Source organism: Limanda limanda, chromosome 9 (genome assembly GCF_963576545.1).
Source record: "Limanda limanda chromosome 9, fLimLim1.1, whole genome shotgun sequence".
Taxonomy (NCBI): domain Eukaryota; kingdom Metazoa; phylum Chordata; class Actinopteri; order Pleuronectiformes; family Pleuronectidae; genus Limanda; species Limanda limanda.
Genome location: NC_083644.1, coordinates 29,224,896 through 29,239,725, shown reverse-complemented (window position 1 = coordinate 29,239,725; position 14,830 = coordinate 29,224,896). Strand labels below are relative to the sequence as shown.

At 39.9% G+C, this 14,830-nt stretch overlaps 2 protein-coding genes across 3 annotated transcripts in view; one reads left to right on the top strand and one right to left on the bottom strand.

The window, feature by feature from the left end:
* szt2 (SZT2 subunit of KICSTOR complex) overlaps nt 1–7,518 on the top strand; it is a 160,731-nt gene extending 153,213 nt beyond the window's left edge. The window contains exons 68-73 of the mRNA XM_061078706.1: nt 95–272; nt 355–477; nt 989–1,505; nt 2,581–2,691; nt 3,916–3,984; nt 4,065–7,518. Coding sequence (XP_060934689.1) covers nt 95–272; nt 355–477; nt 989–1,505; nt 2,581–2,691; nt 3,916–3,984; nt 4,065–4,208 — 1,142 coding nt within the window. The 3' untranslated portion in view covers nt 4,209–7,518. The remainder of the gene's footprint in view (nt 1–94; nt 273–354; nt 478–988; nt 1,506–2,580; nt 2,692–3,915; nt 3,985–4,064) is intronic.
* On the bottom strand, nt 6,804–14,516 carry hyi (hydroxypyruvate isomerase). 2 transcript variants are annotated; one of them, XM_061078707.1, is made up of 8 exons: nt 14,314–14,516; nt 11,297–11,408; nt 10,773–10,887; nt 9,964–10,042; nt 7,572–7,621; nt 7,405–7,474; nt 7,169–7,303; nt 6,804–7,067 (listed from the first exon to the last, which is right to left on the bottom strand). In XM_061078707.1, the coding sequence occupies exons 1-8, from the start codon at nt 14,510–14,512 to the stop codon at nt 7,003–7,005; spliced, it is 825 nt and encodes a 274-aa protein (XP_060934690.1). In that variant the 5' UTR covers nt 14,513–14,516; the 3' UTR covers nt 6,804–7,002. The 2 variants fall into 2 exon arrangements, with proteins under 2 accessions (XP_060934690.1, XP_060934691.1); XM_061078708.1 differs by having other exon boundaries at nt 7,447–7,474.
* Between the last annotated feature and the right edge of the window lie 314 nt (nt 14,517–14,830).

Genomic DNA, 14,830 nt, shown 5'->3' with positions numbered 1-14,830 from the left:
ACCCTTTAATTTATGAAACAAATGTTTGGTCAACACATAAGAAAAGTCCAATGCCAACTTTAATTACTTGACACTTTCTCCTTGTCGGCAACAGGGAGCATCTCCATCTCTACTGGGATGATAACTGCTCATCAGCTCTACAACTACATCACTGACCATGCCAGCACCTATGGAATGAAGCCACTAAGAATGTCCAAGACTGCAGTCACCAATGACAACAAGAAAGGCAAGCCTGACCTTCACGAGTATGCTCTGGTGACACTGTGGAACAGGTACAAGCAACTAAAATAAAGAATAAATTCATTATTCTTTAAGAGATGCTTTATTTCAACCCTCTTTTCGTTCCCGCTTTAGTTCGGGCTCTTACAAAGATCTCGAGGGACTGCACCACCACGATGATTTTGACGTGTCCCTCGTGGTGTGCCATAATGCAGCTCCATTTGAGGAGCAGTCAGATGGGGAGCGGCATTTGCTGAGGTACAAAAAGTGCAGAATGAGTATTACAATTAATTGGTGAGACCATGGTAAACATTTTGCTACATATTACCCTTTTACTCTTGCACAAGCAGTTGATATTAGCTGCCATTACACACGGGAATGTTGCACCTTCATTCCACCTCGCAATTCTGTATAAAAGGTACAAACACTGAATGAGGGCATTATTTTTCTGCCTGTATGCCAGAAGAGGAGCCAGTCATAGGGCTAAATTGGCATATATTTAAAGTGGACAGCTTGACATGTAACAGATGCTGTTACTAATGTTGTGGAAAGACAGCATGGTGTCTTCGTATGGGCAATATAATGGGATCTCTCGAATAGTCCCTCCTTTTCATGACCTCTGAATCAAAACATGATCATCATGATTGCTGTAAGCCTTCCCCTGCAGAGATGCTAGTCTATGACTATTTCTCGAACAAAAATGTGATGATGAAATAACATTTTGCTTATTTTGAAAATAATCCCTCGTAATTCTTGTTTTGATGTGTAGGTTGAGGTTCTATGTGATCATGACCAGTCAGAGAGAGCTCTTCCCCCACCTCACAGCTGACATGCGGCGTTTCAAAAAGCTACCACAGATCCAACGTGATCCAGGAGATGTGGGCGGTCGGCTCCCCCCAGATCGAGCAGATGCCTATGGGTCACGTAGCCCCGAGCAGGACCATTGGGAGGAAACATCACCCCATTTTCCAGCCACCTCAGCCCCCAGTGATGGGAATGAGTTTTATCCTCTGGTGAGGGGTGGCCCAGAAGCTCAGGGTCTGCTCTACCCCTCCCCTTTGTTCCCTTTACTCAACAATGAGGTTGCATTAGCACGCAGACAGATCCAGGCCAGTGTGGAGCAGGCCATGGGTCACTGCCGCAGGGATAATTTGTGGAGGAGACTGTTCCATGGAGAGCACCTGGCTATGGACAAACTGAAGCTGACCAAGCTGTCATTCAGTGAACTGGAGGAGCTGCTCGCAGCTGTACAGAGCCGCTCAGTCGGAGAGATTGACCCGCAATTGGTAAGTCTCCCCCTTAGGCCTTGTCTTACAATTTACCTGGCCTTAAAAAGTGCTGACTTGTAGGATATTGAATTAACATACAATCAAATAATTTAATGGTAAATTTGGTTTATTGCAACCCAGACCATGTTGACATTGTTTGGCCGTCATTTCCCTAATGAAAGCAATTAATGCACAAGGAACATTGCAGAGATTTGTGAAATAGGAAGGGAAATCTGTCTAGAAAAATGGAAAGGTGAGCCAAGAATGTTAAGCAGTTAAGTGATCAGCTGGGTTGGAAATAAACTGGCATGGTTGCCACATTGACTTTCTTTTAGTGAATGAAAAAATATTCTTGTCATGTGGATTTGAAATGTAAATTTTCAAGCTCTTTACAGCATCTTTTAGCTTTTATTACTTCATTCCAAGTCAGTAGGCTTAAGTCTAAGTGAACTGTAGTCACAAGTCCAAGATTATGTCTACCTGCTGTAAATAGAAAACAAGAAAATGTTCTGAGTACAGACCTCTGTCAAGGAGACAAATGATGTGAGTCATTTGTGTTCAATCTACTTTATTGCACTATTGATAGGTTCAAACTATGGATGCATGGTTTCAGGCTTCATCACCATCAAGTATCAGACTATTTGTTAATTAATGTAATTTAGGTTTCTAAATTTCTTGCTTATTAATATTCAAGTGTCTGCCGTTAAATGTTATTGTTTGCTTTTTCAGACGTATATATGTGGTCTTCTGCCTCTGCACCTGTGACAGCCAGTGTCCAGAGGCATTGTGTTTTTCCGGTTGTCCATCTGTCTGTCCTTCCCATTTTGTAAATATGATATCTCAAGCACACCTTGAGGGAATTTTTTCAAATTTGGAACAAACATTCACTTTGACTCAGGGATGAACTGATTTTGGTGGTCTAGGGTCCCTGTGACCGTATATCAGACAAGTTCAGCAATTACACTTTTGACATAAATCGGCTGTAATATTTTACTCGAACTGAACGTGTACCTAAAAAAACAATGAAAGTCTTCGGTGACGGTGTTCATCATTTTGTTCATGATGAATGGCAATGTGTATTGTGTTGCTTCAGGACTGTTTTCTGACCATGAGTCCAGCCTGGTACCAGAGTCTGATCAAAGTCCTGCTGAACCGCTTCCCTCAGAGCTGTAGACACTTCGACAACAATGGCATCCAGTACCTGGTGAGAATATGTTCTTTATCTCCATCATCTTTCTGTATGGGAACTAGTGGTTTCACTTCAAAAGGTAAGGTGTTTTACAAGCCAGCTAACATGTACAGTGTAGGAAAAGTGTGAAAGAAAGTAGAAAGAAGTAGCAATGTAATCATTGTCGATTACACTGTTACAACTTCTGACCAAACTAGACTTTATTGTTTAAAGTTGGGTATGTTTTATTCACCTATTTTCAACTTATATTGTGTTTTCCGATGATCAAATTACTTATTGCTTCTTATACCTCCTCACTAGCGATAGCCAGTGGCCGGAGGCATTCGTATTTGGGTTCTCCATCTGTCCGAACGTCCGTCACATTCTTGAACACGATATCTCAAGAATTCCTTCAGGGAATTTCATCAACTTTGTACAAATATTCACTTGGATTCAAGAATGAACTGGTCACGGTGACCTTACAAAGCCCATCTTTGCCTTGTGAATATTGTATCTCTGTAACATAGTCAAGGAATCCTTTCAGATTTGGCCCAAACATTCAGTTGGATTCAATGATTAACTTATTTGATTTTGGTAGTCAAAGATCAAGGTCACTGTGGCTTAACAAAGATCAGCAAGAGGGAATGTCTTTAAATTCGTTAGACACATTCACTGGGACACAAAGATGAACAGATATCATTTTAGTGTACCCAGCCAAGCTTCGTCTGACGGTCAATGGACTAACACGTGAGTTCATTTCCGCAGCAGACGCTGAGAACTTTGTTCAGGGCATACAACGAACAGAAGACGCACAGAAGAGCTAAAAGGGAACTATGGAGATTCTCATTAATGACAAGCGCCATTTATTATGATATTAGCTTCTCTCACAAGGGCTGATATTTTAATTCAAATTAACAATGTCTTTCGAGCTCCTCTAGACTTGCATGGTAAGAGAGGATACTTTGTTTACTTCATAAAGGTTCTGCCGTGAAAACTATTTTCATTTATTTTTATTTTTGCCAGGAGACACAGAAATCTTGTTTTGTTGGTGTTGTGCACACCGACGGCTTGGTTTGGTTTAACTGCTCCCTTGCTCACACTGGATCAGTTTGTGCACTTAACCACATCCAAAGATCCAAACTAAAATCTGGATCTAAATGTGGATTGCTAACAGGACTGTTGGGCCTCAGTTATGTTGGTGCCATAAAAGTTTGCTTCTTTCACCAATAAAAAAAATATGGATGTATCATCTTGTTTCAGGCTGTTCTGAACCAGAAGTTCACAGACTGCTTTGTTCTGGTCTTCTTGGACACCCAAGCAGGAAAAACAGTAGGTCATTACATCACACATTTATATTATTAATATATTGCTGTTGCAAAAATGTCTTAAACATTTTCTTCCTCAAACAGAGTCTAAAGGTTGTGTTTCGTGAGCCGCTGCCATCACAGCCACAAGCCAGCAGCAGCCCTCCTCCCCAGCTGGTGTCCATGTATCACCACCTGGAGTCTGTCATCAACACAGCTTGCTATAACCTCTGGACAGGACTATTATAGAGTTGATCAGGGCTGGACCTGCTGGAGCCTATGTATATGTGACCACAGTTAAATTGGGAAGCAACAGTTTTATGAGATTTGAATAACAATCTGAAACTCCAAGACAGTTAGTTGGCTCACCTAAACCCTAAACAAGTAAAAAAAAACTAAAAGTCTCCTAACTGGTGTGTCAGACTTTTTTCTGTAGTTTTTTTTCCAGTTAAGTATACAATCATGTATGTATGATAACCACATAAAAAAAATTCTCAGAAAACAGGTGGAATTGAACCCAATTAGAATGGCAGTAGTATACATGTGTCACCATCTACCGTTAGTGTAATGTTAGCAGTTAAACTTTGTACTTTATAATGATACTGTGCTATTTTTATCTGTTCACATAAACTAAACACACTAAAACTACCTGTACTGAATTTCCCTGAGTGCAGGTAACAAGTAACAGGGTTTCCCACAGTGTCCTAAATTATAAAACACCTAACATCTGAGGAAATTACGTTTATCAAACAAAATACTAAGCTTCAACAGGGGGGGGGGTAGGCTTTACCCAAAAGCTTATTGTGTTTGTTTTGTTAACTCATAAGACTTCCATCCATTCATTATTATACAGCTTTTCCTTTGAGGGTCACGGTGGTGCTGCCAATCCCAGCAGACAACGGGCTAAAGAGGGTGTAAACCCTGGACAGGTTGTCAGTATATTGCAGGGCTAACATAGACAACATTTACTCACATTTACACCTATGGACAATTAAGAGTCTCAAATTAACCTAACCTTTAAACCTGCATGTGATAGGATTGAGGGAGGAAGCAGAAGTACCCAGACAAATCCCACTGAGACACAAAAAAAACATGCAGATTCCTAACAGACAGACTCCGGCTGAACTAAGATTTTAAGTTGGGAACCGTCTTGCTGTGAGAAACAGGCTAACCCCCACCTTACCGCCCATGACCATGACTTGAGACTTGAATATTCACAATGTACAGATCAGCCGACTGTTAACAGTGTGAACTTCACACTAAAGATGCACACAATCTGATCCATCAGCAAGACCGTAGTCACAGTAAAATACTATTCCAGTACTACTGAAACAAGAGCACTACATGTATTACATCTTATTATAAGAGCTCAAACTGCACACAGCCAACCACAATGACTGATCTGGCCAAAATGTTTTAATTCTACAATTGCTAAATCGCAACCAGGCCGGTTACGATCAGCCTTCATCCAGCAAAGACCACATATAGAATGAAATGGTTAACTCTATAACTCTCTTTATTTATTTTTTTTTCCTCTGTTTTCAGTTCCTCTGGTCAACAAAATGCTTTGAGGTTGGTGACCTGCCTGGAGTAGTGTGCATGACACATACTCTGATAAGGAGTTCAGGTTTCCAGCAATTTCGATGACTCGTCCTGGCACAAAGCACCGTTTAGTCATAAGAAACCAATAACAAACACTGACTATAAACTGCACAAGTTTCATATTCGCAGTTTGATTAATAGGTCAGTTTTCTCTGATCTTGTGCCTGCCGATCACATTTTGCTATCTTTTCATACCACATCAGTGTTTTGTATTTCATAGTGACAGACAGCTGAGATGTCAGCCCAGGGTCGGAGGACTTATGTGTTTAGACTTCCATCATTGTCAGACTTGCTTCCCACTTACACACCACTGCCGTATCTGCAGCCTTGAAGTGCCTTTTATTCCTTTTTTAATTCTCCAACCTTTGAAGTGATACTGTTGTCATTCCATCAGATCTGCATATACAGTTTTTGGAAACTGCCTGAGTCACTTTGGATAACTGTGACAAAAATGGCCTTCCACAAGCAGGAAAATGGGTCATAACAACTTACAAGGTCATTTGCATAATAGCATGCCACATGTCATAACAGTGTACCAAAGAATGTTCAGGGTGATGAGTTTTACATGTGGCTGGTAATCATACCTCAGTTTATAAGAAGGCTTGAAGCCAGCCTCATATAAAGGTGTTGAATCACAGCAAACATAGGGACTTGATATCCACTGAGACACCCGTCATGAAATACATATTGAAGCAATATGCTTTTGCACATTTTCGTGGCGAGGAAACTATAAAGAAGTTTGAGCTTTAAGCTTATAAATGAAGAGATTTTGAACAGAGCAGCACTCTCAGTATTCTGTTTAAATATTTAACACTGGATATTAATGATGCAAATGTGAATTGTTATAGGTAGCATTGTTCAATGTTGTATAAACACTGGACAAACATGATTGGTCAAACTAGGGAGGGAAACCGTAAGACTTTAAAAAGTCTTGTCCATCGCTTACAGATTCAACATATTCACATGCAGAATCTGTTTATAGAGATTACTCCCTCCCCAACTGTATCATGTATATTATGTATGTACAGAATACTTTATACAGTATGTTAAATGCTTGATAAACCAGTAGAATAAATAAGTGTGATGAAAAATGTTTCCATCATCTGTCAGCTGTAGCTGATTAATATGTAGACTATATCATGAAAAAGTCTAATTGCTAGGCAGGGTCAGGAGACCAGCAGTAATGAGCATGTGAACTGGCCGACACAAGACTGAAGCAAAGACTGCATGTCTCAACTCAAGTTAGGGCTGCACGATTTATTGAAAAATTATAACATTTCATGCCTCTTTTATCTCATGATTATGCCAGTTACTAAGAACATTGCATCAAAGCCTACTGATGTTCAGAACATATACATAATAATTAACTGTAACACATTAGCAAATTTCATACTTCAGATTTGTGACTTGAGTTGCAAAAATCTTTAGCTCTGTGGTTGAGTCACCTGGTCATCACTTGCTGTGTCCAGTAATCTTTAATCCAACCCAGACCTTCCTTTGTGGAGCCTTAAGTGAAGAGTGATGATGATTATGCTTGTTTCTTCAACCTGTTCTCTTTATCACAATCATTTATTTTATAGTATTATTTAATTAGAAAGTTCACTGACCTAGTGGCTTGTATTCACAGCCAATGTATCCCAGGTACCCATAGTTTTCCAGTGTGTTGAACAGGTAGCTGTAGTTGAGCTCTCCTGCACTGTCAGGCTCGTTCCTGCCGGGAACCTGAGCAATCTGTATATGACCTGTGAAACACAACCATGCCTCTTTGACTGCTGCACCATGCATATTTCATCTTTATTACCTCCAGAGGGATGTTGATTTTTCCTTTCTTTTTGTATCTTACCAATTATAGGTAAATACTTTATGATGTTCTGTGTCAGGTTACCATCCATTATTTGCCAGTGAAAGATATCCTGAAACAGTTCAGTTAAAGTCAACATTTGTTAAGTCAAGCCATTATTTGTGTTTTGTTGTTTTTTTCAATTTATATCACATTTTCAGAGCACCCACCATTTGCAGCTTGATGTTTGGCTGTCCAACTTTATCCAGTATAACAGCCGCTACAGACACAAACATGAGAATCAGCTGAGAAATGACTCTGGCAGTCAGCCAGACATGTACCACTGACAGATTAAACAGACAAAGTAAGATACTGGTGTACTCAAACTGTACAGCAAAAACTGAGCACACTAATATAATCTGAGTAATTTCTATTTACAACAGTATTTGCCTTGTATGCCCATCAAAGGACTAACAAAAACTTTAATTGTTGCTAAAATGACTTCAATGTTATAATGCCCAACTACTGCCTCACATTCAGTCTAAGTTTAACAGTAAATTAATTCAAAAAGTTACTTTTCTTAGCAAACAAAATTTTGTATTGATTGCTTGGACCCACAACTTCATATAAAATATGGCATGTAATTTAGCTTTTTGAAGTTTCTGTAAAAGAACATACCTGTAAATCTAATTTGAAATGTGCACTAAAATGTTCTTCAATCTAATAACGCTTCCAGGGGTAAAGAAAAAACGAAATACTGAAACTAAGCCTGTTTAACAGGGCCGGCTCTTGGGGGACACGTGGAACTTCTCTTTCCTTCTCTCCCTCTTCATCCCATATCTCACTAATACATATTACTGACTTGGCTTCTTACTTGGAGTCCTGTTGCTTTACTGTTGCAGATACATGATAAGAGCTGCTGCCATATTGTGGATCGCGGTGGCATCTAATGTTGGATTATGATTACGACTAGATTGCTTAGATCAGGGTTGTCCAAACTTTTTATCCCGAGGGCCACGCCCCCCTGCCCTGGAGCGGACTGTTGACAGTGCGCCTAAATCGCCGAGCTCAGGGCGGGGGGCGTGACGGCGTTCTGAGGGACAGCTAGCAGGTCAGGTGTGAGTTGGGCGCCACATAGTCACTAAACTCAGAAGTGCAATACAGTGGGCCAAAGTACATTACATTTAGCTGACGCTTTTATCCAAAGCAACTTACAATAAGTGCATTCAACCCCGAATGTAAAAACCCAGAACAACAAGAATCAAGAAAGAAAAATTTCTCCAAAAATAAAGCACAACTACAAAGTGCAATGGGTAAGTGCCATTTAAGTGCTATTGAATTGTTAGTTTGAAAACATTTTAGTATTTTTTTTTATTTTAAATTTTTAACTTTTTTTTTATTATTAAATATTTAACTTTTTTTGATGCGAGACAATTAAAAATGGATGGCGGGCCACAGATGGCCCTCGGGCGGTAGTTTGGACACCCCTGGCTTAGATGAACAATATGCCTGCCCACTTACACTAATATCACTGGCAATACTGATATGACTACAATTGGCATTGCTCATTCTTTTTATCTCTGTCTGACATTTTCTGTTGGATAAATAGTTTAAATATTGAATCACCTCTCAATCCATGGTAGACACTGGCAGTTTTTCCTCACCCCAGTTGAGGGTTATGGGTTTATTCCAATAAAAGGTTATTCCAATACAGGTGCAATAAATATTTAAAAAATTATGACAGTGCCTAAACGGTGCCTGAGCTTATTCTTAAAAAAAATACAAAATGACTGCTTTTTTATAGCGACAGCAAATTGGAAGTTGAAATCTTACATGTTTAAAGTAAACTTAACTTAAAGAATACAAATATAAATACGTGCAAAACTCTTGACAAATTTATATAATAAATTACACTATTAAGAAAACCTAAACCAACTACGATTATAACACGAAATAATCGTTTCAGTGCTTTCTACAGCAAAATGACTCCAGCTCCAGACTGCATCAACTATCTCCCCACCACTGGGACAAGAGACACCTACACGGCCAGCTGATCCACGTAAACAGTCAAACACGAAGCATTCCCTTGTTTCCAAATGTATCCTGTGCGTCGCCTGGTGCTTTATTAAGTTTGTCGTGTTATTCCCTCCCTCCTCCTTCCTAACCCACATCCAACTCCAAGCTCCCTACACTTGCTCAGACATTTGCTGCACGTCACGTTGTTCAAACCCTTTCACATGAAATACAGCTGTACTTTCGACCGGTAAGCTTTTATGAATGTTGTAGTGTCGCCTCAAGTATGATGTTGCTATTCACAAACTGTAAACTCACTTTAGGTGCTGCCAGAGTCATATAGAGAGTGGGTTTCTACCAGGGTTAAGTGTAATGTTAACTTAGTGAACCAGGGCTATACAGGAATCTACTCAAATCCAGCTTTACTAAACCAACGACATTTTTTTCTTAACAAAAAACAATTAATTATTTTCTAACAGCATCAGAGATGTTATATTAGGCAAATAAAGACATTTGCCTATAAACAACAGCATTAACAATCAATCTGTTCCTGAGTATAAGATAGAGTTGTGCATACTGGTTAGTGATTGTGTTGTCTCAGTTTCTTACCTTGATGAGGACAATCCAGAAAATACCTGGGATCTGTAATCTTTGTGTTGATTGGTTCAATCAATCCAGTGATTCCTTCCTGCGAGGACCAGAGACATTTCCTTATGATTCAGATAAACATTAAGAACATTGTTAAAATAATAACCAGGCTGTTTTTAGTTTGTGCCCTGCCTTATTCTTTCGATCAAATTACTCATTAGGTGGTTCAGTAGTCTTTGTATGGCTGCCGTGGATCATAAACAGTCTGTGGCGCTAATTGGTGATGACGACTGCACCGGTACATGATATCATTCTCAATTAGATTCAGGTCTGAGGTACTTGAGGGCCAGTCACTGGCATCAATGCCTTCCATCATCCAGGAACTGGGTTGGACAATATGAGTGCAAAGGCTTATGGAACTATTAAGTGTCCTTGTTAAATACAGATTTCTTATCACTTTATCTGTTTTTTTTATGTTCAGGAAATATTTATAAATTGTAAAGTTTTTTATTTTAAGTTCTGGTATTATGGGTTTGAAAGGGTACAGTCACTGTTCAAATGAAAAGTGCCTATGCTCAATGCTACGTAAATAATCCTACATGCAATTATATCAAGCATGGGGTGCAGGTTGGGAGCTTACATCAAGATCCTTGTCTCTATCCAGTTATTTCAACATGATTTCGCTGTAACATGTTGTGCTGATATGCTCTAAAATAATGTAAGGCCTGAACCTTGTGTACCTATGTAATCTACTAAAGAATAATATACTATTGTGATTTGGCACTATACATATATATTAAATTGAATGTTGGACAGAAAAAGTCACCTACTTTTGACAGGATATCAGAAGCATATGTAAGGTTCTGTACAAAGATGGCCTCCATCTCCTTGACAACCGCTTTCCTGTGTGAACCCACAGGAATCCTTCCTGCCATCAGGTGGATCCTGATAATAGAACATGGTTGATGCACTGCTTCTACTACAACTGTTCATATTAAAACCTGTCAGACAGGTAAATTGGGCTTTAAAAATGTATAAATACACATTTGGGCATTTATTTAGGCATTTCATTTATTTATTTATTATTATTTATGTATTTATGTAATTATTTATTTATAGTTTTGGCCCAGATTATACAGGCCATGACAAGAAAACCACACCACTCAAATCTAACTGCAGGGTTTTCCATTGCATTAATGACTTCAACAAAGTGCACTAACATATTTGTGCAGCACCTTAAGTCCGTGAAAAGACAGAAAATATGCTGAGAGGATTATTAGTGCATATATTCTCCTTTGATATTCACAAAGAATTCTGTTAAGCTCCATCCATCTTCACTCGGCGGATTCCTCACCTTTTGCAGTCCAAAGCTTTTGCGTACTCTATAGCCAAAAGCAGACCCTGCCTGAACTCTGCCTCTCTTCCAGGAACTGCTCCAAGACCAAGATCACCTGCCTTAACATCTCCTGGAAAACACACACATTCAATCATTACCACCAGTATCATCCTGGAATTATTACCACTTCACTGGTTGAAATGTCCAGCTGTTAACTCCAGGGAAGGGACCCTTTTTTCTATCAAGTGTTGTCCACTAAGTTATTGAAAAAGTAATTGCCCCCTTCCTGGTTTCTTATGTTTTGCATGTTTGTCACACTTAAATGTTTCAGATCATTAAACAAATTTTTAAGTTAGACAAATATAACCCAAGTTAATATAAAATGCCGTTTTTAAATGATTTCATTTATTAAGGGAAAAAAGCTATCCAAACCTACCTGGCCCTATGTAAAAAAGTAATTGCCCCCCCCCATGATAAATCATGAATGAATTGTGACAACATTTTTTGGAAAGCTGAATTCAATTTCACTAGCCACACCCAGGCCTGATTACTGCCAGACCTGTTTAATCAAGAAATCACTTAAATAAAACCTGTCTGACAAAGTGAAGTAGGCTAAAAGATCTCAAAAAGCAACACAACATGCCGCGATCTAAAGAAATTCAAAAACAGATGAGACACAAAGTAATTGACATGTATCAGTCTGGAAAGGGTTACGAAGCCATTTCTAAGGCTTTGTGACTTCAGTGAACCACGGTGAGAGCCATTATCCACATATGGAGAAGACTTGAAACAGTGGTGAACTTTCCCAGGAGTCGCCGGCCTACCAAAATAACTCTAAGAGCACATCGACGGCACATCCAGGAGGTCATAAAAGACCCCAGAACAACATCTAAAGAACTGCAGGCCTGACTTGCCATTAACATAGCATTTCATAAAAACATCATACTCAAACATGGTGGTGGTAGTGTGTTAGTCTGGGGCTGCTTTGCAGTTTCAGGACCTGTATAATAGTGATGTGTCGGTCGTGAACGATTCGTTCACTATGAACGAATCCTTACAAGGACTCGGGAGTAACGAGTCCTCTCAATGAGAGATTCGTTCATTTTCTTGTGGCCGCGCATCGGGACTGTTCCATAGGCTCAGTCAAGGAAGCAGAAATGATTCGTTCACTTCCCTACTGGGTCTTCGGGTACGAGTCTTTGGATCATTTTTCACGTGACCTGCATTGGCTCAGTAGAGGAGCGCTGGAGCTGGAGCGAGGGACGTTCACTGTCTCCCGGAGAAATGAACACTCTGTGTTTTTTGTATAGAAAGACGTGAATTCTATTCGTTCACAAGTCATACAGACTGGTTTTGTTATTTTCACTTTACATTAACACTTACAGTTTAGTGCAGTGTAATTGTTTGCCGTGATAATTAAATGCCAGTATGATAATAAATGACAATTTCAAACCATACAAACTGTAATGTTGTACTGTATTTAATAGGTTTACTTTAAAAAATATGATCTGCAGTAAACTGTAAGTGTAAATAACAAAACCAGTCATTATGACTTGTGAACGAATATAATTCACGTCTTTCTATACTAAAAACACAGAGTGTTCATTTCTCCGGGAGACAGTGAGCGCCCCTCGCTCCAGCTCCAGCGCTCCTCTACTGAGCCAATGCAGGTCACGTGATAAATGATCCAAAGACTCGTACCCGAAGACCCAGTAGGGAAGTGAATGAATCATTTCTGCTTCCTTGACTGAACCTATGGAACAGTCCCGTTGCGCAGGCCCCCCCCCCCCCGTTGAAATGAACGAGTGACTCGAAAAAAGATTCGTTCCTTTTACTGAACGAGATTCAAAGAACCAGGTCGGTAAAAAGATCCGAACTTCCCATCACTACTGTATAACTTGCATAATTTATTGAACCATGAATTCTGCTCTCTACCAGGAAGTCCTGAAGGAGAATGTCCGGCCATCAGTTTGTGACCTCAAGCTCACTTGGGTTATGGGTTATGCAGCAGGACAATGATCCGAAACACACCAGCAAGTACACCTATGAATGGCTAAAAAAAACACAAAATGAAGGTTTTGGAGTGGCCTAGTCAAAGTCCGGACTTAAATCCGATTGAGATGCTGTGGCATGACCTAAAAGAAGCCGTTTATACTAAAAAACCCTACAATGTGGCGGAATTCAAACTATTCTGCAAGAAGAGTGGGCCAAAATTCCTCCACAGCGATGTGAAAGACTCATTGCCAGTTATCGCAAATGCTTGATTGCAGTTGTTGCCGCCAAGGGTGGCACAACCAGTTATTAGGTTAAGGGAGGAATTACTTTTTCACATAGGGCCAGGTAGGTTTGGATAGCTTTTTCCCCTTAATTAATGAAATCATGCTTTAAAAAAAAATGCATTTTATGTTTACTTGGGTTATCTAATATAAAAACTAGTTTAATGATCTGAAACAGTTAAATGTGACAAATATGCAAAAACATAAGAAACCAGGAAGGGGGCAAAAACTTCTTCACAGCACTGTATATCATACCAGGGCTCCAGACTAACTATTTAACATTGGTTGCACTGGTGTGCCTTACTTGCACAAAATGTAGGTGCACCTAAAATGAATTACAACTATTAAATATCCTAAATAATTTTCAAAAAAACACACTTAACCAAAACAAGATGATTAACGTATGTTTTATGTGTGTGTGTGTGTCTAATTTTCTCTCTTCCCTGCTCTTTACACTTTCGTCACTTTAACTCGGATATCCTGGCGCTGCTCGTCACGTTACGTCTCGTGTGTGGCAGATTGCGTAGTCTGCGCAAACATTTTTTTATGCTTTTTGCAATATGTTTGTCTGATTGACTCTGGGCGGATCATACACAAATTCAACTTCAGAACAGTTCCTCATAACTTGTGATTAGTGTGTTTATTGTTAAAGTGTAAAATGAGCGCACACAGACAGGAGACATTGAACCAGTAGCCTATAGACCAACCGCTGCTAATACGGACGTTCTCCGCCCCTGAAAGAACCTGTGGGCAGTTTACCGGGCGGAGTGTTGATAAGGACCACCTCCACGCCTGCAGCCGCTGTGGCCCTCTGTAGCTCTTTCAAGTCGGAGTCGTAGAGCCAGGCTGCCTCCACAGCCTGGAAGCCAGCCGAGGCAGCGGCGTGTATTCTATGACTGAAGTCTGGCATCTCCGTGAACAGCCAAGAAATATTAGCACAGAACTTAAGCGGAGCCATATTTGCTTACCCACAGAGGACAACGACCGACGCGTAATCGCGGAACGAGTGTGTCTCGCTAGGAGGAAACAGAACGGTCAACTTTCAAAACAAAACGGCACACATAAAAAAATAAAATTAAGAGTTAATATTTTATTTTGAAAGAGTTAACGGATGTAATATGTATGTTACAACGTCGACTTGACCACACACGAGCATATATTGTGTGGGGGGAGGGTGCAGACTGCAGACATAGATATATCTATTGGTGCAGAGACGTGCACTTGTTATTTGCCTTGCAGCATGCCTGCTGTACCCCTTTCCACCTAATTGAACCCA